At 52.7% G+C, this 26,181-nt stretch overlaps 1 protein-coding gene across 2 annotated transcripts in view; it reads left to right on the top strand.

Moving 5' to 3' along the window:
* Positions 1-24,390, top strand: part of CDYL (chromodomain Y like) — a 94,227-nt gene extending 69,837 nt beyond the window's left edge. For both annotated transcript variants that reach the window (XM_043449644.1, XM_043449643.1), the window contains exons 3-7: positions 14,569-14,825; positions 15,896-16,068; positions 20,280-20,490; positions 21,945-22,088; positions 22,793-24,390. In XM_043449644.1, coding sequence (XP_043305579.1) covers positions 14,569-14,825; positions 15,896-16,068; positions 20,280-20,490; positions 21,945-22,088; positions 22,793-22,951 — 944 coding nt within the window. In that variant the 3' untranslated portion in view covers positions 22,952-24,390. The remainder of the gene's footprint in view (positions 1-14,568; positions 14,826-15,895; positions 16,069-20,279; positions 20,491-21,944; positions 22,089-22,792) is intronic.
* Positions 24,391-26,181: the final 1,791 nt, after the last annotated feature.

The following is a 26,181-nucleotide window of genomic DNA, read 5'->3' on the forward strand; positions in this document are numbered from 1 at the left end:
TCACTTTTTTTAAGTGAAGAGTTTCTAGGCACAGGCCATGATTCTCGTCTTAAGCAGTTCACTTTGGTGATTCTGTGACTTTGCCATACTTCGTGCTTTTCTCCGAGGACACAAAGCCCGGTTGTACAAAGCAGATTTAGACTTTAAAAAAATAATTCTCGGCTCAGAAATAGTCCTGGTGCTGAATGGTGATCCCCTTCAGGCCTTGCGGGGGATTCCCTCTCTCCAGGGCCTCGCGCAGTGAATACTTTGGGCCAAAGAGGGCAGTCTAGCCTAGGGGTCCGCACGCTTGCTGTAAAGAGCCAGATGGGAGGTGTTGTGGGCTTTGGGGCCAGACGGGCTCCGATACAACACTCAGCTCTGCTGTTGAGTGTGAAGGTGGCCACCGGCAGCGGAGATCAGACAGGTAGCTGGGGTCACACCAGGTTCTTCCCTCCTCGCCTTCCCCAGCCCCTTCCCCTCGGGGAGCACAGTCTGCTATCGTGGAACCAGGGCCCTCACCTCTGAGGATCCTGAAAGTACCTCGACCTGCCTCACTTCTCCGCGTGAACAGGGCGTGGCGTGGCATTCCAGTGGCTTATAGTGATTTGAGAAGCCCTGTGTGTGCTCTGTACACAGCGCCTGAGACAGGCCTCTGGGAGCTGTGATGCGGGCCTTTCCCAACCTGCCGCTGAGTTCTTCAGTTTTCTGATGGTGTTTTTTTGTTGTTTTTTTTTCTGATGGTGTTTTGATGAACAAGAGTTCTTTATGTCATGTACTCCAGCTTATCCATTTTTTCTGTTGCTTTCTGTGCTGTTAAATCTGTTCCTCATCTCCAGACCCGTTCCCTTCCGTTGCCTTCTAGAAGCTTTCGTGTTTAGGTCTCTGTGCCTTGGAGGACGTGTAGCTGCCAGGTTCCGTACACCGTCATCCCTGCTGCATAGCTGCCTCTGGCCTACACCCAGGGACTGCCTCTGCAGGTCCGTCTCAGGCTGCAGTCTGTCCTCTCGTCCTGCAGCCGGTCCCACGTTGTCTTGACTGCAGTGTCTTGAAGCCTTGGCGTCTGGTAGAGGAAGTCCTCCCGCATGTGCTTGTTGAGGAGTGCCCCGTCGCTCTTGGCCCTGTCCACGTCCAGGGTAGGGTCAGCTTTTAAGTTTCCACTCGCCAGGAGAACAGAGCCCTCCTGGGGTCTGAACGAGGTTATGGTCACTCGGGTCATTTAGGGAGATTGGCACATTTACAGTTAGCACTTGTGTTTTTTAGTCTTGTGAGTAGAGACCTTACCTGTCTTTCATTAGCTGATTCCGTTGGATTCTTTTCTAATACTATTGGATGTTGTTATAAATGGCATCATTTAAGGTTTTGTTTTCATGTTCTGTTTGTTCTTTGTTCTGATTCAAGGTTTCCTCATTAAGGTTGTTTGCCGTAGAGTTAGGTCGGGCATGTCACTTAGCCGTCGTCATCATAAGGCCGTTACGTGCGATCTGAGGACCTCTGTGCGCACAGCATTTATTATTTACACGTCGGGGGGGTGGGCATCTCTGATCTTGACGGGGCTGCCTCCAGGTCTGTGTTCAGCTGCCTGTCTAAGAGCCACAAGACAGGGACGTGCTGAACATTTCCACGGGACCTCTTCTCTTAGACCCAACTTATTTTTATACAGGAACGTATCAGTGTTGAATTTGACCCTTATTTTTAAAGGTGTAGACCAAGGATAAAAATAGTGATACATGATGCGATGTTCTAACATCACTAATTACTAGGGAAATGCAGATCAGAACCACAGAGAGAGTACCTCATGCCCATTAGAAAGGCTGTTACCAGAAAGGTGAGAAGTAGCGAGTGTTGGGGAGGGGGGAGAAAAGGGAACCCTTCTGCACTTCTGGTGGGAATGTAAATCGGTGCAGCCGCTACAGAGGACAGTGTGCGGGTTGCTCAGAAAACCAAAAACAGAGCTACGATCTGTCTGTTCCACTTCTGGGTATTTACCCAAAGAATGTGAAGGCACTCATTCAGAGACATGCACTGCTGTGTTCACCGCGGCGTTTACAATAGGCAAGGTGTGGAAGCAGCCTAAGTGCCCATCAGCAGATGAATGGACGAAGGAGATGTGAGGCATAAACACACACTCACACACACTCACACACTCACTCACACACTCACAAAGCAATACTAAGCCATTAAAAATCTGATCTTGCCGTTTGAGACAGCATGAACTTAGAAGGTATCATGAAGTAGATGAAGAGAGACAAATACTGTATGTCACTCACATGTGATATTTCTGTGCGTGTGTACAAATGAACAGAGAACAGAGTGGTGGTTCCCAGAGAGGAAGGGAGGTGAGGAGGGCACGATGGGCAGACGGGTCAGCGGTGTGGGGCAGACGGACGACAGACGGACGCTGTGGACTCCGCTGGTGAGCACGCTGCAGTGTGCACAGAGTCGAGTGACAATACTCTGCACGTGAAACTTACACCATGTTATAAACCAGTGTTGCCTCAATTTAAAAGCTATAGTCACAGTCTTTAAAAACACTCTCTTCTCTCATTCTCGGCTTATACAAGATGGACATGTTTGCTACTGAAACACACTTGAGGTGATGAGAGACAGCACAGTTAGGTCCGAAGGCGGTTTGCAAGGGGCAAACTGCACTGCCGTGTGTGCGGTAAGCGTCGCGTGTTCCCCGCGTGTGTGGGACGCTCGTCAGGGCCTGGGCAGGTGCTTTAGGCCTGTCAGTCACCGGACCCCAGGGCAGCCACGTGGGGTGGCTGCCGGTGAGCGGGGCGGCCAGGGAGGACCCAAGGCTCTGACTTGGGAGCCCAGCCTCAGCCGGAACCGCCCGCGGGCAGCAGCTTGGCCTCTCTTTCTCCGGCTGATCTGGTCTCATCCTCCACAGAGAGACCCCTCCTGCCTCTGTTCCAGCTTCAGGGCTGCGAGAGTCCGCCAGTCCACAGCAGGACGCCCAGAGACGGCAGAGGGTGTGGGCATAGAGGAGTTCAGAACTGGGGCTGAAGTTAGTTAAGAGTTTCGCTCTATTTCCAGCAGAGTGTTTTATCACGAGTTAACATTGCACTGCCTACATCTGTTGAGATTTTTCTTTCCCATTTGTTCCTTTAAATGGGTCAGTTACTCTGGGTTCTGCTCTGTCCTCATCCCCTCCCCCTGAACACCAAGTCAGCCTTGAGTTCCTAGAATTGACTCAGCTTAGCTATGATATTTTATGCTGTTTATACATGGTTGCGTTTGCTTTACTACATAGTATTATACATGTAAGATCCTAACTTACTACTGACATTGACCTGTGATGTTCCCCTCTTGGAATAATAATCTGACTGCAAATTTCACTGTTTTTAATCTTACAGTACCTTATATAATTTGAATGTAAACATATGTATTACATCAACAACTACCTTACTGAGCTTCTGTTATTTGAGTAGGTACTTGTTTTGCATTTAGAAAAATGAGACAGATATCACATACCATAAAATGCATGCTTTGAAAGTGTTGTACAATTCAGATTTTATTAAGTACATTCTCATGGTTGTGCAACCACAGCCACCGTTTAGTTCCTCAACATTGTCTTCACTTCAGAAGGAAACTTTGTACCTGTTGGAATCACTCCCTTTTCCACCTTCCTCCCAGCTCCTGGGAACTAATAACTTCCTCTCTGCCTCTGTGGGTTTGCCTGTTCTAGACAGCTCCTGTAAATGAAATCAAACGTGTGGGTTTTCTGCCTGTATTCTTTGACTTGGCGTGTTTCCAGAGTTCACGCGTGTCACAGTGATAAGTGGATGCTTCATCCCTTTTATGGCTGGATCATACTCCGTAGTGTGAATATTCCACATTGCTGATGGCGTCTGGGTCATCCCACGTTTCGCTCCTGTGCTTAACGCTGCCGTGAACACGTGTGTCCGTGCCCTTGCGTGGACATGTTTCCAGTGTTTTTGGTTAAATCCCTGGAGTGGGGTCGCTGGGTTGGTTACTGTATTTTTAATACAGACAACATACTTCACCCTTCTCCCAGGAGGTGATTCTTCACACCAGATGTTTTGAACTTTTTTCTGTGTTCCTGTGAGTAAATTTCCTCTTGGTCATCATGAGATAAATCTTGACTAAAAAGAAGCTGAATGCTCAGTGAGCGTCCCAGGTACTTAGAACGGCTTCTCAAAGTCCCCTGTGGGTTGAGCTTTGACCTTGTTCTCATGGTCTGAAGGCTCCCTGAACGTGCAATTAGAGCTTGTCCGGAAGGGCGGGTGAGGAGCCCGAGGTGGCCGTCTCTGGCCCCGGGCCTGCCCTGTGGCCCGTCTGACCCTCCCCTTCGCCCGAAGGGAAGGAGGGGAGCGGTCGCTCCAGCCCAGCAGCGAAGCTCTGAGGACAGGCAGCAAGTCCGCATCACCCGTTTCCTTTTAAAGTAAAACCACACCTTCTCATTTTCTCACAGGACCTCCTAAGTCCAGGGATGCTCGGTGTTTCTCCGGGGAGGCCCAGCCCCACATCCATGCCGGGCGGGTCTGGGGGCCGACGGGGAGCTCGCACATCCACCTCCCCTCCCCTCCGCTTGGATCAGCTCTGTGTCTGAGACTGTGTTAGTCTGTTTAAGGAGGAAAACCCCGTGTGTGGGAACGCTGGGAAAGCCGCCGCCTTGGTGCACTCCGGGGACCCACTGAGCGTGCGGTCTGCTCTGTTGGTGCTCAGTCATGTCCGACTCCCTGTGACCCCGTGGACTTGGCTTCCCTCATGGCTCAGCTGGTAAAGAATCTGCCTGCAATGCAAGAGACCCGGTTCGACTCCTGGGTAGGGAAGATCCCCTGGAGAAGGGCTAGGCTACCCACTCCAGTATTCTTGGGCTTCCCTTGTGGCTCAGCTGGTAAAGAATCCGCCTGCAATGCAGGAGACCTGGGTTGGGAAGAGCCCCTGGAGAAGGGAAAGGCGACCCACCCCAGCCTCCCGGCCTGGAGAATCCGTGGACTGCACAGACCGTGGGGTCTCAGAGTCGGGCTCGGCTGAGCGGCTCTCACTCACTTTCGCTGTGTGCTGCGCATCTTGTTCTTCTCGTTTGGGAGGCTGAGCGTGTGTGTGTGTGTGTGTGTGTGTGTGTGTGTGTGTGTGTTGTCTCTCGATCTTTCAAAGGCCCTCAGGAGTGACTTCTCTTGGGTCTTAGAAGTACCAGGTCGTCGTCTTACGCAGTACGTTTCTCATTTAGGATTGTCCTTCAGTGGGGTTTACAGCCTTGCCCCGGCCTCCAGGAAGCCCAGAGCGATCTGTGTTCTGCTCTTGGGGCCAGGTACAGCACCTCAGCTCCCCGCGGCCCTGTCTCCCCGGCTTCATCTTGTTGAGGGCGAGTTGTGTGGTCAGCAGCTTTGCCTTTGTGGCTTTCCTGATCTCCTGCCCATCGAGGTCTAGAACACTGCCTGAGCTGCGACCCTCGAGTCGTGGGAGCGTTTGAGAACACAGTTGAAGTTAACGCAGGTGCTTTTCTGATTTAAGCTGTTGCTCATTTAGAGATGAAATGAGGGTTAGGGAGGGAGGCTGCTTTAGGAAGTCAGTTCACACAAAGAACCCAGGAATCGGCCTGCAATGCGGAAGACCTGGGTTCGATCCCTGGGTCAGGAAGATACCCTGGAGAAGGGAAAGTCTACCCACTGCAGTATTCTGGCCTGGAGAATTCCATGAACTGTACAGTCCATGGGGTCACAGAGAGTTGGACACGACTGAGCCACTTCACTTTACATGAAGAAGTTGTGCTGTCCTCTGCTGTCCTCTGACGTGTGAATACGCAAGACCCAGAGTGCGATGGGAGCACGTGGAAAAGACGGAAAGGCCAGATGACAGGTGGTCATCTCTGGTCCCTTGCTGTTGACTTTGCAGATGGAAGGCTGAAGTAGGCCTCGCTGTGAGTATCGGCAAACACCTTGACCTTAGCATTACTACGGGTGATACTGCTTGACCCAAGAAGGGGTTTTCGGAGCCGTGGCCTCGGTGAGGCGCCTGCACCAGCACTAGGAAATCGCAGTTGAGCATTTCAGCCGGAAGCACTGGGTGCAGAGTCCATGCGGACTGAACTGGTTTTATCTGGAGTAGGACTTGCTTGTAGTCTACATGTGTCTGACCATGAGTGTGTCTTCCTTTAATATGTAGAATTTAAAATCACTGGGTAGACACTCTTAAAATTAAACAGGGAAATCAGATTATAATCGATTACTTACTTCTCTTACTGAAACAGCAGTTGCAAAAGCTGGTTCTAAAAGTCAAGGCAAATTTTGTAAAGGAGTGTTGAGTGAATTCAGTTCTGTATCAAATAAGGTAGAATCATTTCTGCAAGAAATAAAATTTTTGTAGGTAAGATGAATAGTAAGATTCCTCTGCTGAAGATTCATGCCATGTAGGTAGTTGTTATCCTTCTCATGGTTTTGTTTTTCTGGTGACTCCTTTATTTCAGGACTAAAGAAGAATGTGGGTCTGATCATTTTCTGTTCCATTTTTGAAACTTTAAAGTGACACAGCATAAAGATTTTTGCTCGGTTTTTTTCTCTCCAGCATATGATTTACACTGGAAGCTGTTAATGAGAAACTAGAGTGCATTGCATTTAAAGCATCACCAGTCTTACTGGATTCACCTTAGGAACTTATCCTGATATGTGTATTTAGAATGATAGAATTTATATTGGTAGTAGTTTTTCCTTTTTATTTTACTTTTTCATAAGTAAAACTAAACTAAATAGCTTGAGTTTGCATCTGTAATTAAAATTGACTCCCTGCTTGAAAGTTTTCCATCAGCCTCTTCAGAGAGCACACTTCACTTGTGAGGGTTCCCAGCTCCTCAGGCTGAGCTGCTGCTGCTGCCAGCCGTGGGGTGTGTTACTGCCATTTCTGCTGAACTGAGGAGAAACGATGCTCAGGTTTCCTCTGATCACTGAGGGCTCCCTGCTTCTCTGGATCCAGGAACCCAAGTCCCCTGCGGGATGAGTGCCCTCCGGGGAACTCAGCTGAACCGCTGGGGAGGATCGGAGCCGGCAGCAGGCTCTTCTGCACAAGACAGGCTGCAGAGGACTGACCTTTGTGCCAGGAAACCTCCGAACACAGCACGGACTCTCCGTGTCCCCGGTTGTGACCGGAACTGGTCAGAGACGTCTGCAGAGTTTATGGTGACACTGCTGACCAGAGTGTTTTATTCCAGAGAACAAAAGTCTTCAGGTTCCTTTTACTCTCCTTCTGTCCGAGTGTCGTCAGCAGAGTCAGTCTCTGACGGCAAGGCTAGTGCTCAGGCGCAGGCTGGTGAGGCCCAGATCCCACCCTCAGGGAGGCAGGCGGCCTCACGTGAACCTGCAAACTGCAAGGCTGGCTGGGAGAAAGTGAGTCCTGGCCGTAGAGAAACAAATAACGTGTTTTATGAGGATTTTGCCTCTAGATCAAGAGCTCAGAACCGGCGACAGATGCCGGTACAGTCTGTGTTTGATTGTACTAACCCTTCCAGCGTTAGTCTCCTCGCTTCCCTATCCCAGGAAAACCAGAGAAAGTGGAGGTCGTCACAGTCCAGTCCATGACTCGGATCTTCTCCAAGGTCTGGTTATAATTGCTAATTAAACGTAGTAGCTAATTTAGGAAAAGGCTAAATATAACTTAGTAAGATTAAACATGGAATTACTGTATGGTCTATTTTTCTGTCCGCAGATACAGATTTGTATATAATCCATGGAATTACCAGTTCTACTTCTAGGTTAGTATCCAAAGAATTGGAAGGAGGGTCAGGTATTTATCCACTCGTGAATACGAATGTCCGTACGGCATTATTCACAACAGCCAGAAAGTGGAAGCAACCCAGATCGCCACTGGGAAATGAACGTGAAGTCGCTCAGTCGTGTCCCACTCTTTGTGACCCTCTGGACTATAGTCCGCCAGACTTCCCCTCTGTCCATGGGGTTTTCCAGGCAAGAAAGAATACTGTGGCCTGGCAGGCTCCTCCGTCCATGGGATTTTCCAGGCAAGAATACTGGAGTGGGTTGCCATTTTCTTCTCCAGGGGATTTTCCCAACCCAGGAATCAGACTCCCGCATTGCAGGCAGACTCTCCTCTGAGCCACCAGGGAATCCTTGAACAAATAAAATGTGCTGGGTTTTTGTTTTTTTTTTTTTTTTAATATTGGAATGGAGTATTCTGCATCCTTAGGAAAGAATGATGTTCTTACACAAGCTCCAGCATGGATGCACCTCAAAGATATTATGCTAAGTGAAATAGGTCAGACACAGAACAAATACCAAACGATTGCGCTTACGTGAGGTGTCTAGAGTCGTCATGTTCGTGGACGCAGGAAGTAGGAGGATGGTTGCCTGGAGAAGGAGGGGTGAGCGTTGAGTGGTCCACAGGCTTGCCGTGGGGAGTGGAGGGTTCCGAGGTGGACGGTGGTGGTGGTCCATCAGTCTGGGCGTACTTAATGCCACCGAACTGTACACTCAAAAGTGATTAAAATGGTAAATGCCGGGTGGTTTTGCCATAATAATAAATTATGTTCCAAATTATGTTTGTTAATATTTTATTTAGGAACAAAAAAACATAACTGTGTATGTATGAAAGCTAAGCTGAAGCTGTTTCTCTGAGGGCGTAGATAGCCCCTTCCCCATGCCTCGCCTGGCAGCAGGAGCTCCCGGTGACAGACAGCCCCGAGGTTTCCCACAGGACAGGCAGATCCGGGGTGGGGGGCTTGCAGGCACCCTCTGCCCTTCTGGATGGGGACTCCGTGACCTCAGAAGGGTGGATGAACGCTGGACCTCGGTTTTCATCTTGTGAAACCGATTCAGTGAGACACCCGGGACCCCGAGTGCTGACGGGCCGTGTTGTGTGTCATCGCCCTCCGCCTCCCCATCGTGACTTCCTGAGAAGCTCCATTGATTACTGGTGTTTCCCCTCTTGCTTTCTGGGAAGAATGGGGGAAAGTGAGGAGGAGTCGTCACTGATCGGGAGGCTATCTGACGGGAGGTGTGGATGTCTTCCAGACGTGGAGGTGTTTGCGCTCCTCTGTGACATCAGCTGCGAACAGTCTCAGAATTATAACCGTTCGTGCAGATGCAGCTCTGATCCAGAGCGGTGAAGTCGTTGTTTCTTTCGACACCAGACTCCCCACTGGTTCCCCAACCCCGAGACGTGGCTGTCGCCTGTGATTCCCTCGTTGCCTTGGCTGATGGAGAGCAGCACGCGCGCTCGTGTGGACTGTTCTCTGCATCCCTGACGCCCCGACTGACGCTTCAGCATTTCCCGTCTCCCTGCGGTCTTCGGTCCCCGTCCTTCACTGCTCGGTCTGTGTCACCTGGTCTCTCCCTTCTTTTGATCCCCCTGTTTCCCTGTTCCACCACCTGGGCATTAATGACCCTCCTCTGATGGGGGGGAAACATTCCTGCTGACTGGTCTCCGTCCTCTGACTGAGGCTGTTCCCTCTGAGGACCCTGAGAGTCCTGTTAGGACGGAACTTGTGCTGGTCAGGCAGTGGGCGTCAGAGCCATGCACGGGGGTTACTTCCCCGCCAGGGACCCCAGAAACCCCGGGTGGTGGGGAATGGCCCCAGGAGCATGGTTTTTCAAGCTGCACCCTGATGCTGCTGTGAATCAGTTTGAGAATCTGTGGACCGAGGGATGTTGCACTTCTCACATCAAGTGTCACACAACCGTGAACCTCGCAGTTCAAAATCTTTGGTTTAATCAGGCTGATCCTATGTAGGTTTTAGGAAATTTAATTAGCTAACATGTATTTAAAATTGCATAGTCTTCATTAATTGCAGCTTTTTGTCGCAAAACAGTATATTTATTTTTTTAAGCCTCCTCATTGCTTTTTCATACTTAACATTCCTAGATTGATTCCCTCCAGAAACAAAACAATATCAACTGAAGAAATCATAGCTCGTGTTGTTTTTGCTCTCGGTTTTCAGATTTCTTAATTTTGGTACTTGTAGATTTTTAACTAATTCACTTCACTGTTTTCCATTTACCTGCCTTCATATCTCTGGCATTCATGAGCTATTTAGTCATTTCAAGGAATTCTGTGTGTGCTTCATGCACTAGAGCCGCTTTTTTGCACCCTCCATCCTTTGGCATTATTTTACTCTTTAAAGATAACGAGTTAATTGCGTACAGATGCTATGCACGTGGCTCCCCAGTACGAAGTTTCGGAGCCCCCTGGCTCGGGCTCAGTATGGCTGCAGCACATCTCAGGAAGCTGGGATGCAGGTGGTCCTGCCTGGATCCTGGAGCATGTGGTGGTTTCTGATTGATTCCCGAGAGAGACCCAGCTTACAGAAAAACTGGATTATTCACCGGAGGCATTTTTATTTAAGTTGAAGTTTTAAAGTTTCTTGTCTTGCAGGAGAAGCGCTTTGATAAAAGGTTGGAGGCGCACTGTTGTGGCCTTGGGGCTGGACGCAGGCAGTGAGTGTGTGAGTTGACTGCAGTAGAGCTAACGCAGCTAGTTATCCAAACTAGAAGGCAGAGAAGCAGTGAGGCAGACGGAGGCAAAGCAAGAGGAGAAAGACTGGGAGCGGGGCAGATGGGGGGGTGGGCACCGGACCTGGTGTGAACGTGCGGGGAAGCCGAGACCCCACGGGTCACCAGCCGAGACTCGGGACAGGCGTCCTTCCCTGCCCTCCAGCCGCCCGCCTCCCAGGGTGGTACCAGACAGGGGGAGGGAGAGCCTGGGGATGCTGTTGAGGCGGGAGGCCGCGGTGCTGGGCGCTCAGCGCATTCACCTGTGACGTGTGTCCCCAGTGCGCTGGGGGCCCTCCTGCTCCGAGGAGGCAGCTCTTAGGGCCCAGAGCTGGTGAGGGCCTGGGGGGACCGGGGGGTCACACTGAGCCGGGACCAGCCAGTGCAGCCCAAGCTTCCTCTCGACGGGCGTTGGGTACACAGGCGCTCAGACTGCCCCTGATGTACCAGCCACGCTGCAGCGGACCTTAGAGCAACGCCTGCTGCACGTCAGTGTCCCGTGAAGAGAGCCCAGGGCAGCCTACAAACCTTAAACCCGGAGGCCCCCGTGGGCCGGGACGTGACGGAAGGAGCTGGAGGAGAGCCGTGTACAGTGGCTGATTAATAAAGGGCTCACTGATTGATGTATTTATATATAAAGAGCTCCTTGCACGTGTTGTGGAAGCAAGGGGTGAGAAGGTTTAAAGCCTGTCTACCTTTCGTTCCATGTTACTTGAACAGCTTTCTCTCAATGAATTCAGCTTGTAGATTATATAATCTGAATAAAATGATAGGCTTTTATATCATTAAATAGGACTAGGTTTGGTGAGTGTGGATAACGGTATTTTGAAATGTCAGACTCCGTAAAGGAGGGCTGAGGATTCTGTCGGCTCTGTTGCTGGCTCTCTGGCTTTAGACTGCAGAGGGGGTTGGCCACGGCTGTCCGAGATGCCCGGGTCCTCCTCCTCTTCCAGCCTCCCAGGCCGCCTCGCCTCCAGTCTGCGTGCCCGGGTCAGCCTTTGCCTGTAGCGTGGACGCAGCCTCCAGGCCAATGGCTGGTGAGTCGGCGGGCTCGCTGTGTCCGCCTCCTTTGCTCTGGCAAACACGGTCCTCGCTGCCCACTGTCCACTGTCTGAACCGGTTGTGTGGTGGGTTTTCTTCTGTTTTCTGGGTCTCGTGGGCCAGTGAGGAAATCCAGACTGACTCTCTCATGGTTGGAAGCACATTTCATTTTAGAAATATGCTTTTTGAAGCAGTGAATTTTAACAGGTCAGCAGTACTTGTTTGAGGGTATCTCTTTTGCTCTTAGGATGTTTTAAAATAAAACTTTTTTCAGGGCGACACTGAAACGTGGGTTTTCCTGGCTGGATTTCAGGCCAGTGCCCCCTAGGAGAGCAGCTGGTGGTCTCAGACCCGCCCCTTCAGGAGCTCTCGGCTCACAGACAGCTTTGCTCCCGTGTTTCCATCAGTCAGAGCTCGGGTCTGAGTCGGACCACGTGTCCCATGGCTTCTGCGGTGGAAGCAGCTTTGCCCTGGATCTCGGCGTTTGCCTCTTCGCTGAGTCCTGAGCCGTGGCTTCTGCTCTGCAGTGTGGCTTCCCGGTCCCCGCTTGTCTGAGGTTGGGTGGCCCTCCGGCCTTCTCCTCGGAGCAGAAGGGGCTGGGCTGAGGGGTGTCAGGTTCCCTCCCCTCATTTGTTCGGTCAGCAGTGACCACGTGTTCTGAGCTCGATAGAGGGGACCCTGCCCTCAGGAGCTTGGCAGCGTCTAGCCACGATCTGTCAGTAAAAGTCAGATGAGACAGACAGGGCTGGGGTGAGGACAGAAAACCAGAATGGGCCGGCACGTGGGTGGTGCCAGGAGGGGCCATGGACGTGGGTCCAAGAAGAGGTGGCGTTGCAGTTCCGTTGAGATGAGCAGAAGAAAGCAGCTGTTCAGAGCTCCAGGCCCGGAACATTCCAGGCAGAGGAAAGAGCGAGTCCAGAGGCCTCAGGGGAGCGCGGGCCGGGCACAGACGTCAGGAGGGAGGTGGCCTGTGCGCCCAAGGTCAGTCCGGCCGTGAGCACTTCTCCGCACAAACAGGGCACAGTCAGGAGGCCCCAGGGGCGGGCAGCAGAGGGTCCCTGGGCTGGGGGTGGGGCTCGAGCCCCTGGTGAGATCGCAGGGCCCGTGATGTCCCCAGAGAGCCAGCAGAGTGTCAACAGGGAGATGAAGGCCAGTTGAGCAGGGCTGGTCACACGAGCCAGCAGTCCATGACTGAACGTGCAGAACCACGGAGAGCTCCGCGGGACCTGCTGCCTCAGAGGTGCAGAGCTTGCCGCCAAGCTACGGGACACCAGCTGTCCAGGCTGGTGGACCTGTAGCCTGGAAACCCCGCCTCTGTGGACAGGGGTCTCTGGGGGACACTTGGAGACGTGAGGAGCAGGGCAGGGGCGGGAGGGCCGGCCCCGTGCCAGTTAACCACTCAGGCCCTGATGGCCTGCTGCTGCCCGCACCCCTGCCCGGGTGAGCTACGGGCGCCGGCCCCGCCGTCCACTCACCTCCCTTCCGTCACCTTGCCCCCAGCACTCATTGTGGCGCGCGCAGGATAGGCTGGAGGTTCAGAGACAAGAAGGGCGCCTGAGGGCTGCCTCAGGAAGACCCAGCCGTGCCCCCTCACTGGGGACCGCTGCTCGAACGCTCTCCCGTTAGAAAGACTCGGGTTCCGAGTCCGTCAGCCGCTGACCCTGCAGGTTCGCCGGCACGTTGGAAGGAACAGCAGGCCCGGGGTATGCGCTGCGGCTCCCGCGGTAGCATCAAAGGGTCGCTGGTGAAAAGCATAACAGACCGTCCGGTCAGGGCACCGCTGAGCAGCCTGCGAAAAGCGCAGGGAGACCGAGCTGATGGGCGACAGCGCCTGAGGTCCCCTCTGCTGAAGGCGAGCGCGGCAGGACGCCGGGTCTCCTCCGTCACTGTGCACGTCTGTTAACGGCGGAGGGAGGGTGGCGTTTGTGTAGTGTTTGCTGCTGTGTGGAGCCTGTCTCTGAGGAGAATCCAGACCCGGCGACTGGGGTGGTGGTGGGACCCGGGCTGACGGGGGAGGCCTTCTGCCATGCGCTTTTTTATTCTCATACCGTCCGTGTGTTACCGCTCCCAGACTGTCCCCAGAGTGAATCTGTTGTTAACTTCAGAAATCTCCAGTTCCACCGACTGAATGAAAGGGCGGCTGTTTCAGCAGGGAGATGATCTGACTTCTAAACGTCCACCAATCCTCCAGAGGCTCCAGCTTGTCCTCTTTCACGTTACAGGAAATATCTGATTCGTAATTCATCATGTTCTTCTCAGAGGACTTCTCACTCATTGAGTTAGTAAAGCCTCATCCAGTTTTCTTAGGTTTCTTTCCCTTCCCTCCTCCACCCAAAGGCCCTGAACATTTATTACCAGGTTAGATGATATTTAGACAAGTCACACCAATAGGAGGATAACTATTTGCCTTAACATTTGAACTCTTTTTTCAAAAATTACTCCTTTGGCTGCGCCGGGTCTTGGTTGCAGTGGGTGGGATCTTGTTCCCTGACCAGGGATCGAACCCGGGCCCCTTGCATTGGGAGCGAGGAGTCTCAGCGGGACGGACCTTCTGGGTGGCGGGAGGGGGCGCCGTCTCCAGCCGTCTAGGAGGCTCTTTGAAAACATGGCCGAGTCGGGACTGTGGACCGAGGCCCAGACCCCCCGTGGAGGAGCCCTGGGGGCTGCTTCATGCGTCTGTCTGAGGGGACCCTCACCCGGAAGCAGTCTCGGCTCAGTGCCAGGCAGCCGTGGCTCTAGTAATGCTCTGAGTCCGTTTCCTTTTTTCTTTCAACTTCTCGTGCCCAGGATGTGTCCTCTTCACAAGAGCTGTTCTCGTTGAGTTCCGTTCTTCGAAAGTCTCAAGTCCTGCAGCTTCTCTCCAGCTTTTTCCTTCCCATCTTTCTTTGTTAGGAGGGGATGGTGAGGGCAAACTCCTTGGCAGACAGGTGAGGACCGCAGATGCCTTTGAAAGCGGACTCTGCAGAGGCTCTCCTCTCCCACCTTCTTGGATTATCAGCCCTGGGTCTGTCATGGGCGTTTCTCGCCAGTCCAGGGCAGGCTGGTGGTGGGTGCTCACCACTGTGCTCCTGGGCCCCCGCAGGCACCTCCCCGTTCATGGATGCGCTGACGGCCAACGGGACGACCACCCTGCAGACGTCAGTCACGGGCGTGACGGCCGGGAAGAGGAAGTTCATTGACGACAGGCGAGACCAGCCCTTTGACAAGCGGCTGCGCTTCAGCGTGCGGCAGACGGAGAGTGCCTACAGGTACCGGGACATCGTGGTCCGGAAGCAGGACGGCTTCACCCACATCCTGCTGTCCACCAAGTCGTCCGAGAACAACTCGCTGAACCCGGAGGTGAGTGCCGTCTCCGGGCCCACAGCTGAGCCCCTGCTCCCCTGGGCCCTTCTCACCTGCCCGCCCCGGGCCAGGTCCGGCTGTGAGCAGGGAGCTGCAGGGTGCCCTGAGCCCCCACCTCCTGGTCAAGAGCCCGTCGTCCGCCCAGGTGGGGGAGATGGGCCTCCCTGAAATCACGTGTGAGGTGTGTCCTCATGCCTTCCCCTCAGGCTCTCGGTTCAGGTGAGGTTAAGGCCCCCCGGGGTCCAGCCCTCCAAAAGCTCACCCCACCTTCCTTCCCATCAGCCTCCAGCTCCACGTGGAGCGGAGCTTCAGCGGCAGTGATTCCTACACGGTTATTGCTGGTCATTGAGGAGCTTCCACGGGGTGAGGGAAACGGGTGCTCCCAGAGGCTGAGAAGCGTAGTTCTGTGATGTATCTCACATCGGGGCACCTGAGCTATTTCATGCTTAACAACGTAAGCTGCAGCAGTTGCTCGTCTCCCACTTGTGGGTGGCAGGTCAGGCTTTTTCCAGGTGAGAAAACTGAACCACAGAAAGCGAGAGTGTCTGCCCAGTGGTCGGGGCACCAGGCCCGGGCTGGCCCCCAGCACCTCGTTAGAGCGTTGGTATTAAACCTTTTTAAATGGTTTGTACCCACTGAAAACGCCTCCGTGCTGTGCTTGCTCTTACTACCCTTGTGCACCAAACTTGAGGTTTCTGTCCCAAGAATGGGAGCCCGACGTCAAAAACAAAGCAGCACCAAACCAGCAGCTTCTCTGAGCTGGTTGCATGTGCCACCTGCTGTCCAAACTCTAGAAATGCCAAGAGGCTAGAACAGAACTCGCCCACCAGGAGCCACGAGGACAGTAGTGCTTAGCGGCTCAGAGCCACACGTCTCCCTAGTTACACTCCATTCCTCACGGGCTCTGTGATGACACTCTGTCCCCACCGTACCCCACCCCTGGCTTCAGAAAAGAAGGAAACTGCGAGTCACTCGGCAGACGTGGGCCGCAGGGTCAGGCCGAGAACCCGCTTCCGGTGAGTCGAGCGGGTTGGCGCAGTGAGGAGACGCTCTTGGGTGCCTTTCAGGTGATGAAGGAGCTGCAGAGTGCGCTGAGCACGGCCGCGGCCGACGACAGCAAGCTGGTGCTGCTCAGCGCCGTGGGCAGCGTCTTCTGCTGCGGCCTGGACTTCATCTACTTCATCCGGCGCCTGACGGACGACCGCAAGAGGGAGAGCGCCAGGATGGCCGAGGCCATCAGGTACGCACCACGGTCCATGGGAGGGTCTCCTGCCCCGAGATGAGTGATGAGACAAGTGAGGGGTCTCCTCCCCAGAAGATGGCAGAGGCAATCAGGTATGCACCCCAGTCCGCCGAGATCACTGGCGTGAGCCGGACCCCATGATGGGTCTCCTCCCCTGAAACCCACTGCTAGCAAGAGTTAATACATCTTCTATTCTGTGGGCCATTTGCCTCAAGCAGGTAACCGATGTCAATGCTGGCTCGAGCCCAGCGCGTGTTGGAGGGGGTGGGGTCCAGGGTGAGAGCCCAGGGTACCACATGGCTGGACTCGCCACCCTGTGTGTTCACGGCCTGCAGCCCTGGAATACGTATGCCCTCTCCTTCATGTGATAACTTACCATTTGGTCAACTCCAGAATAAATCAACTAAGCTTTATGACACGCTAGTTCTATAACATCACGCAAGAAGGGTCCAACTCAATGGACATGAGTTTGAGTAAACTCCAGGAGTTGGTGATGGACAGGAAGGCCAGGTGTGCTGCAGTCCATGGGGTCACAAAGAGTCAGACACGACGGAGCAACTGAACTGAATGTTCTTTTTAAAATACAAACACTTATGCCTCAGGTGGTGACTTTGCATGTTTTCCGTAAGATCACACTGAATTTCCACCTGATGGTTTGATTTGGGAGCTGGTTTGTCCACCTCAGTTCCGGCCCCCCACCCCACCCCAGGCGGGGTTGCCCTTGACTGGGGCATAGGCTTGTATTGTTGGGATCAGACAGATCTGCGGAAGAAGCAGCAGCAGCCGTCTCTCGTGCTGAACTCCAGGTGCTTTAAATGCTTGTTTTCTTCGGCAGCCCACTCCTTTCTTAGACCCCAGCACGCCCCACAAAAGCTGGGTTGGTCTTCTAGAGAAATGCCAAATCCTGCTTTAGGAAAACCCACTCAGTTCTTCCCTAAATGATGTGTTTTGTCAGTGTGAAGTTCTGTTAATGCAGGATCCAAAAAACAGTCACACCAGATCTACTTAACCTTTACCTTGGCTCATTTGCACTGAAATTCATGTTTTGTGTGTAAAGTTGGCTTATTCATGCAAAGCTATTACTGTGTATATTTTTTGTTTCTGTGGTGTCCTGTCTCAAATTCCTTAAATCTTTGGGCAGAGAACATCACCGCCATGAGTTTCCAAAAGGAAGGTAGGAAATAGGAAGGTCAGGCATAGACTGTGAGCTTCTCACGTGTCTGTGGGGCTAACTCTGGCTGGGATTGTTGGCGGTAACCAGTTTGCAGATGAACTGTGATAAAAATACTCAGCACATGAGTGATAAAGTTATTAGGGATCGGTTTATAGCATTAGGCTCTTGGAGTCCACGGGACCAGGAGGAGCCGAGGCTTGAGGAAGGAGCAGAGCCCGTGAGGAAACGCGCGCGCCCTGCACGCTGACCTTGCCACGTTCCGGCCCGGCCCAGACCCGCTGGTGCAGGGGAGCTCGGCAAACCGGCCGTCGACAGCTCAGCTCCTGTTTCCCCAAAGCGTTTCTGAGACTGACCGTTCGTAGGTGGTCTTCCACCTTTTTGGTGAGGTCTGTGGGGTGGTAAATATTCTCCAAAAGAATGGATAGAATCTTGACTTTGTTGAATGGTCTTTTTAAGCTTTAAGGGTCTTCCCTGTAGCTGCAGTGCAGGAGACCCAGGCTCAGTCTCTGGGTCGGGAAGATTCTCTGGAGAAGGGAATGGCAATCCACACAGTATTCATGCCTGGAATATCCCATGGACTGAGGAGCCTGGTGTAGGCTACAGTCCATGGGGACGCAAAGAGTTGGACACGACTGAGCGACTTCACTTTGACTTTTTAAGCTAACTTTGTGGCAAATATAATCTCTTTCCTTCCCACTGTTCCCAGCATAGCCTCTCACTCAATTCAGAGGAAACTGAAGTTTAAATTCAGTGTGTTGTATGGGGCACATCTGAATGCTCATGCATTTTGATTTTAAGGTTTAAAATACACTTGCTTTTCGCCCCCCCCCCAGCAGCAGACCCGAGCGTCCAGGGCCCAGAGGTGCCTCCCGCCTCCCACCTCCAGCAGCCGTGGGGCTGAGCCTTCGTGTTTCTACTAAACAGAAAAGCCGTTGTGTGAACTTCTGTCTGGCAGGTTTTGTTTCTCACATGAAAGGGATTTCTCTGTGGACCGTGCTCGCTCTGGCATCACAGAGTCCTCCCCATGTCTTGGTCGAGTCCTCTGAGACGGGACGATGGTGTCCGCTCCAGAGCGAGCTGGCTGATTCCTGCTGCTCCCAGGAGGAGCCCCAGGTTTAGAGCAGGTCATCATTCCAAGCAAACATAAAAATAAAAGTCATCTTAGGGGGAGAAATTCAGCTCCAGACATTTCTCTAAACATACAACATGAGAAGGATTAGTGCTACATGGAGTAATCCATTCCCTTTACCATTTCTCTGTCAGTCACTTCAGTCGCTCAGTCGTGTCCGACTCTTTGTGACCCCATGGACTGGAGCATGCTAGGCTCCTCTGTCCACCACCAGCTCCCAGAGCTTGCTCAAACTCATGTCCATCAAGTTGGTGATGCCATCCAACGATCTCATCCTCTCTCGGCCCCTTCTCCTCCTGCCTTCAATCTTTCCCAGCATCAGGGTCTTTTCAGATGAGTCAGTTCTTCGCATCAGGTGGCCAAAGCATTGGAGCTTTAGCTTCAGCATCAGTCCTTCCAATGAATATTCAGGACTGATTTCCTTTAGGATGGACTGGTTGGATCTCCTTGCAGTCCAAGACTCTACCGTTGCTCTGTAGAATCTCTTTATGGTTACACTGGTTTGATCCCCTCTTTCTTGTGAAGCTCCCATCCCTGTCTGGTTTCCAGCTGTCAGTATTGGAACCGTCTCCACTTTGCCCCCGTTCACAGGGGCAGCTGAATTCGGGGCCACTCGGGGAAAACATCTGCTTTAAGTCAGGGAGACAGTTTGGCAGTTACTTTGTCGACAGTCGTCTGTAACTGAGCATAGATGATGCGTTTCTGTCGTGGGTCGTTGATCTGAAATCCTCAGAAGGTGGCAGAACTGAATAGCTTCATGGAGATGGTCTGGGATTATTTCAAGGACCTATTTTAGAGGTTATCTGGCTCTCTTTGTGTCCTTGAAACCCAGGCTGAGGACTGACTGCAGAGGCCTTGGAGAACAGTCCCCCGAGTGAGGCGTGTCGCTGCTGGACTCTGAGGCCCCCTCTCCCCACTGTATATACACACACAGCCGTCTCATCCTGCCCTCCCAGAAATCTGTGGCCCCTCGTGTCTGTGTCTGTGGAAGAGGGGAGACTGCGTGCCAAGTCGTGCCTTTCGGAGCCCGTCTGAACAGATTAAATCGCTGGATCGCAGGGAGCAGCACCCGACTATTAGCCTTTGGTGCTGCAGCTGGGGGCTGTCGGGTTTAGAATCTGGAATTCTGTCCTTCTGATCTCAAGCTCAGACGGCCTTGGAGGGATTATCTTGTATTCATTTTGGGTGTGTATGTCCTTCTCTTCACTGTGTTCAGTCTTGACAAGACACAGCCTCTGAACGTAGTTAGATTCCAGTGTGGGGAGGAGGCTGCACCAGCCGGCCCTAAACTGAAGAGCAGCCCAGCTTTCCAGCCTGATCCTAAAACAGACCCCAGCGGCGTTGTCTGGGCTGTGAGACCCCTTGCCCCCTGTGTGGGGGAACCCAGGCCCCCTGGGAGGCCTGCGTGACGGTTGTCGTGAGTGGCGGGCTTGGGGTTGCTCTGTTGGATCTTGGGTCTTACACCAGCCTCTGAGCGTCTCGTCTCTGCGTCTGAGTCACTCCGTCCAGTTCCATGTAAACTCAGGGATACTCGTGTTTCCAGTTTATCAGCGAGATGTCTGAAGGCACAGACCACGTCCAGACCCAGGCGCTGAGGCTCCTGCCCCACCCCAGGCCGTCACTGTGGCCCCGGGTCCAGTTTCATCCGAGAGAGCTGCTGGACTGGTCGTCTGGAGGCCAAGGGAGGGAATTCACCGGGGTCTGTAGGGAGAGCCGCCTCCCCCGCCCCGGGGCACAGGGGTACACGCCAGGGCCCTTTGCAGCCAGGAGGCCATCAGAACAGCCAGTTACAGTCAGGCGCACGACCTTCACATCTTGATGTACTGAATTCCATCGAAGTGGATTTCTTTCTGTTGCTCAAATGTGCAGTGTTTTGAGTAATCGCCCATTTGTTTTCTGTTTTAGAAACTTCGTGAACACCTTCATCCAGTTCAAGAAGCCCATTATCGTGGCCGTGAATGGCCCGGCCATCGGGCTAGGAGCATCCATCCTGCCTTTATGTGATGTGGTCTGGGCCAACGAAAAGGCGTGGTTCCAGACGCCCTATACCACCTTCGGGCAGAGTCCAGATGGCTGTTCCACCGTCATGTTCCCCAAGATTATGGGAGGAGCATCTGTGAGTACCTCTTCTCAACATGTCCTGGGAACCGTCCTCGGCTGTGTACAAGGCGTCGCTCTGTGGGCAGTTCCCATCAAATGCATGCGTCATTCAGCTCTTGTCCTTACGTCGTGAAGTTGTATTCCTCATTCATGAACCCATGGGAAGTTGTCATGTTTTGGCATCATTCCCCAGAGGCCCTCCTTCCACGAGGCGCCTCCATGTCTGCATAATTAATGCGGATCCCCCCCAGGAGTGAATACCTGTCTGTAACCCAAACCAACCAGAGTTCACAGTGGAAAGGGTCTTGAGCTAGTAGCTGCACTTCTGAGGGAACGCCTGACGGAGCAGGGTTGTTCTGCTGCGTGATCCGCCCGCACCAGGAGTTGGGGATGTATCCCAAGATGACATCTGGTGGTCCTCCCTCCTGGAACCAGGGCAGGAGGTGGAGTCAGGGGCGGGGGCCTACAGAAGCAGACACTGGGGCAGAGGTCGGCGGGGGCGGGGCGGGGAGAAGCTGAGCTGGGAGGCAGCCCCACAAACCGGCCCGCACACCCCCAGGGAGCTCCAGGGCACCCGCGCCCGCCGTGGACCGGAGTGGCTGGCAGCTTTGTGTCTCACTGCTGAGCGCGGCCTCTGGGGTTGCCCTTCGACAGTCCCTGGGGGTCCGGGCGTCTGTCCTGACGGCCTCCAGCAGCTGGGCAGCCAGGTACGGGGCAGCCCCTCTGGGTGCAGAACTCGCCTCCCCTCGCCTGGGAGAGACACCAAGGAGGACTCCACAGGATGCCTGCCTCAGGCAGGAAGCACCGCCAGACGTTAAAATTAGGTGATAAAAGTGGCAGAAAAAGGACGATCCATCTTCCCCCCACCTGGCTGCCCCCCTGCGGGCCTCAGGGCCTGTCCTGGGGACACTGGTTGCTGCCCTTGGCCGGGGGCAGCTTGGTTGGGCAGGGAGGACTGCAGGGTCCCGGGCTTCCCAAGCAGTGGGTGTGTTTCTGAGGCCCGTGGGACCCGCCACGCCCAGAGCTGCGAGGAGAGACATGTCCTTGGGAGGGGCGGTCACACCTGCCCCCATCACCCTCTCAGGGCTACAGGTAGGCCAGCGCCCACAACCCCAGAGGGCTTCTCTGCCCGGTGCCACCCGAGGCCCCGCCCAGGCGTCCAGCTGGCGGCCCCCCTGCGTCCGCCGCTCGCTTGCGTGGTGGGCGCCCCCTGCCGACGCGACCCAGCTCCCTGCCCGTGGAGCTGTATGTCGCTGCAGCTTGATCTAGAGCAGATGGACCTTAGATTTCTTGGTTCATCCGTGTGATTCTGCTCTACATGAGCCTCTCAGATTCTGTAAGACTCCCCGGCAGGTGGGCCACTCCCCACGGTGCTTGCTTCACCCTCGGGCACCGTCTGACCTCGGAGCGGAGAGTTTCCGGGCTGGGTCTCCCCGCAGCTCACATGGCCTCCGCTCTTCTTCCTTCCAGGCGAATGAGATGCTGCTCAGCGGACGGAAGCTAACGGCGCAGGAGGCGTGCGGCAAAGGGCTGGTGTCCCAGGTGTTCTGGCCTGGGACCTTCACCCAGGAAGTCATGGTCCGCATCAAGGAGCTCGCCTCCTGCAACCCCGTCGTATGTCCAGCTCCTCTTCCGCCCTTTCTCTGCAGGGTCACTCGGAGCCAGGCCGAGGCTGGGCCTCCGCACCCAGTGGGAGCCAAGGGAGCGCAGTTAGACAGACTAGTCACTGAAAAACGTCCTGTGGAGGTGTACAAAAAGCATTGTTTTTAAATTCTTCACCGTTTCCAAAGCCTTGCATCTCTCCACGCGTTTTATCCCCACAGTGAATGTAGGTTTGCATTTAGTAAGTGCTGGATATGTGCTGACAAAAAAGTACATCCAGCAAATGACAGGGTGAAACGTTATTTCCTATCGACTCACTCAGCTCCATATAAGCTGTCCCAGACATGTTAACAACTCATTACAGGGAGTAAGTTGTGGTTTGAGGTCCCCTCGGAAGGCTTTCTCAGCGAGCCTCCCAGGAGTGGGCGTCACCGGTGGGGTTCCTGCAGAGCCAGCGCAGGCCCGAGGCTGGGGAGAGCATGGCTGTCAAGAAATAGCTTAACAGCCCTTTGAAGTCAGGAGTTTGCCCCACGTCCACAGCGAGTGAAGTGCGTGGTACACGCTCGTCAGGCCTGGCACGTATAGGAGAAGGCGTTTGGTCCTCTTGCCAGGTGGCTCCTAGGGTCTGGTATCTGCGTCCAGAAGCGTAGGGGCCGTGAGGCACCAGCGCTTGCGGCCACAGTCCCCGCTCACTCCCTGCTTGTCGTCTGGCGCAGGTGCTCGAGGAATCCAAGGCCCTTGTGCGCTGCAACATGAGGCTGGAGCTGGAGCAGGCCAACGAGCGGGAGTGCGAGGTGCTGAAGAAGATCTGGGGCTCGGCGCAGGGCATGGACTCCATGCTCAAGTACCTGCAGAGGAAGATCGACGAGTTCTGACGGCCGGGCCGCCCGACCTCACCGGGGCCACGCCGCGCCGGACCTCACAGCCCAGGCCAGGCTCTCCCGGAGCTCCCGCTGGGAAGCAGGACTTGAGACAGCCAAGCTATTTATTGCCAAGGAGTTTTTAAGTACTGTAACTTTAAAATAAATAACTACAAAACTCCTTTGTCCAAACGTCATTATTTTATACTTAGTACACACACGAGTGTAAAAGTATAAAGGTGAGCTCTGGGCTGCTCTTTGAGGCTCTAATTTTTGTTATCTTCGGCTAGTACTGTATAAAAATGTGTTTTCTTGGTTTGGGTGTCAGAAAAGTCTGAAATAATGTTTGTTTTTCCTTGTTTTTTCCTTCTAGAAGAAAAGAAAGAGGTGTTAGCCAGCCTCGCCATCCCAGCCCCAAATAGAAATATGGAAAGATCTGAGATGTGCCCTTATCTCTAAGAGGTCCAAAGCCTCAGAGATAGAAAATTCTAAATCAAATGAAAGACTTATCTTTTAGGATAAGTATTTCTGGTTAAACACCCACTGATGGAAATACCCCCAAAGTAAAATACGCCTAGGATTCATGCTATCAGTTGATTGTTCCCGCTTTTTTAAATGTCTGATTCTTACCCAGTTAACAGGAAGAAACCACTCTCTCTAGGGGAAAGCTTGTTTTGCAGTATTAGTGAATCACTGACTAGCTTCAGTACGCTATCTTAAGTTATAAGTTAATCTTAGCAGGTTTATAATTAGTTTTTCTGACCCTTTTGAAAAATAACTACATAAGTGCTTCTTGTTGCTGGGTGAGAACTACTACTTTATATACAGTTTTGGTTTTCTATTTGCAGATATGATCGATGTATTACACCAAAAATAAAAAGTATTTTTATGTTTATAAAGTGTAATTTTTAGGTTCACTTAGAATATATTTTATTTAATAAGTTAAAATTCTTTTGGCACACTATTAAATGCAGAAACTCCTTTTTAAGAGAACTACCTTATTATATCGATGTTTCATGTTCTTGGTCTCTGCTTTCACGTCCACACAATATACCAAGTACAGGATGCTGTCCGAGAGTGCCCTGTGTAAATAGACGTCCGCATTCCTGCCAGGGGTGGGGACGATTCCAGAAGCCTGTCCCCCGGCAGGCTTCTGAGCTTGCAATCATATTGAATGTATGAAGAGTGAAATAAAATCAAAACCTTATTTTTGTACAGTTTTGAAGTTTCTACTTAGAACCGACCACCTCCCGGCCTCGCGGAGAACTTACAGAGTGTAAATCTGCCTTTACTTGGATTGGTTGGTGCAGTATTTTTGCATCTGTGGGACCTACTTTTTTCGTTCTGTAGTTTGAACTATACATAAACTGTACAATCTGTAAAGTTTTTATAGAATAAATATTCAGCTGTGAAAACTGGTTAAATAAAACTAATATTTCTTAACACATTTAAAATGTTTCTCTTAATTCTTTCTTCACTTCTGAAGTTTCTCCTGTTTACTTTTTGTGTGAGATGACAGGCACGGACAGGCACATCACATTCGTACAGTTGAAAGGTGGACCCACCCACCAAGCGACCTCGGTACCGACACGTATAGTAATAATGAACATCCTCAGGGAGATCAGCCGTCACGTGCATGCCAGAAACGAAAACTGCACCACTACCATCCGTGAAAAAGCCCAGAACCTTCCAGAAAACATCTACAACTACAGGTAAAAAGAACGGTCTGCGTGTGTAGGAGGCACAGTCGCAGCGTCGCCAGGTCCCCGCGCCCCGGTGGGCAGCCCGCACACCGCAGGGCCGTCAGGTCCGCCTGCAGGAACGGGCGGCCCCGCAGGCCGGGTGTCCGTGCAGCAGTCACCGGCCAGGCGCCGGGCTCAGGCCTACCCGCTGATCCTGCAGGGCGGGCGGGGGGCAGCCAGCGCTCACCCTGGGCAGAGCACCGTGGCGGTGGTTTGGACCCTGGTGCCGGCAGTGCGGTTCGGGTCCCCCTCCAGCTCACCGGCCTCAGGACCCAGCCCCTCCCCCACCAGCCTGTGGGCACCAGGACTGAGATGCCACTGGCCACACGCCCCACCCCCCAAGCCAGCACACACACGGAACCCACAGCCGCCCCTGGACAGCGCCCTGCCCACCCGAGGGCCCAGCACCGGGCCGCGTACACCAGTGCACAGGCGTTCACCCGGGACCCCCGGGGCCCTGCAGCCAGAGGGCCCAAGACCCGTCCCCACCCACCAGAGGCCCAGCCCCCGGGCACAGCAAGCCTGCTTCAGCCTCAGGACCAGCCTCACCCAGCAGCAGGCAGACGCCAGCCCTGGGTACCCATAGCCCTGCAGACTGGCCAGCAGGCCGACAGCTGTCCTGGGACCATCTGGGCCCCGAGTTCTGCCCGCTCACAAATGAAAACAACAAACACAACTATCTGAAAACCTATAGGACACAGCAGGAACAGCTGGGGGAAGTTTATAGCAATACAAGCTTCAGGAACAAAAAAATCCCAACCTAACCTTACACCTACAAGAACTAGAAAAACAACAAAACCTTAACAGAAAGATCAGAGCAAAACAAAAAAGCAGAAAAGACTAATGAAACTAAACTAGTTCTTTGAAAAGACACACAAGGTTCATAAACCTTTAACTAGACTCATTAAGGGAAAAAAAGCCCAAATCAATAAAACCACAAATGAAACAGAGCAAGTTAACTGACGCTGTAGATAAACAAGAGATAAAAGAGTACTACAAACTTTATAACCATATCCTATACCATATAGCTATAGACCAATAAAATGGACAACCTAGAAGAAATTGATAACTTCCAATGTGTAAACTTCCAAGACTGAACCAGGAAAAAAAGAAAAAATGTGAGGAGACCAATTAACAAAGTCCAGGTCTAAATGGGTTCACAGGTCAATTTGCCCAAACATTTAAAGAACAGTTAATATCTGTCCTTCGCCAAACTTTTCCCAAAAAATTGCAGAAGGAACACTTTCGAACTTATGAGTCCAATATCACCCTGATACCAAAACCAAAGATAGCACAGAAAAGAAAATTATTGGCCAGTATCACTGATTAACATAGATGAAAAAAAAAAAAACCATAGATGCAAAAATCCTAAATAAAATACTACTACCAAACCAAGTCCAGTAGTAAACTAAAAGAATAATACACCGTGCGTGATCAAATGGGATTTATCTCAAGGATGCAAGCATTTTTCAATATCTGCATTGATATTGCATTTTCAATATC

This window comes from Cervus canadensis, chromosome 28 (genome assembly GCF_019320065.1).
Source record: "Cervus canadensis isolate Bull #8, Minnesota chromosome 28, ASM1932006v1, whole genome shotgun sequence".
NCBI classification, from domain to species: Eukaryota; Metazoa; Chordata; class Mammalia; order Artiodactyla; family Cervidae; genus Cervus; species Cervus canadensis.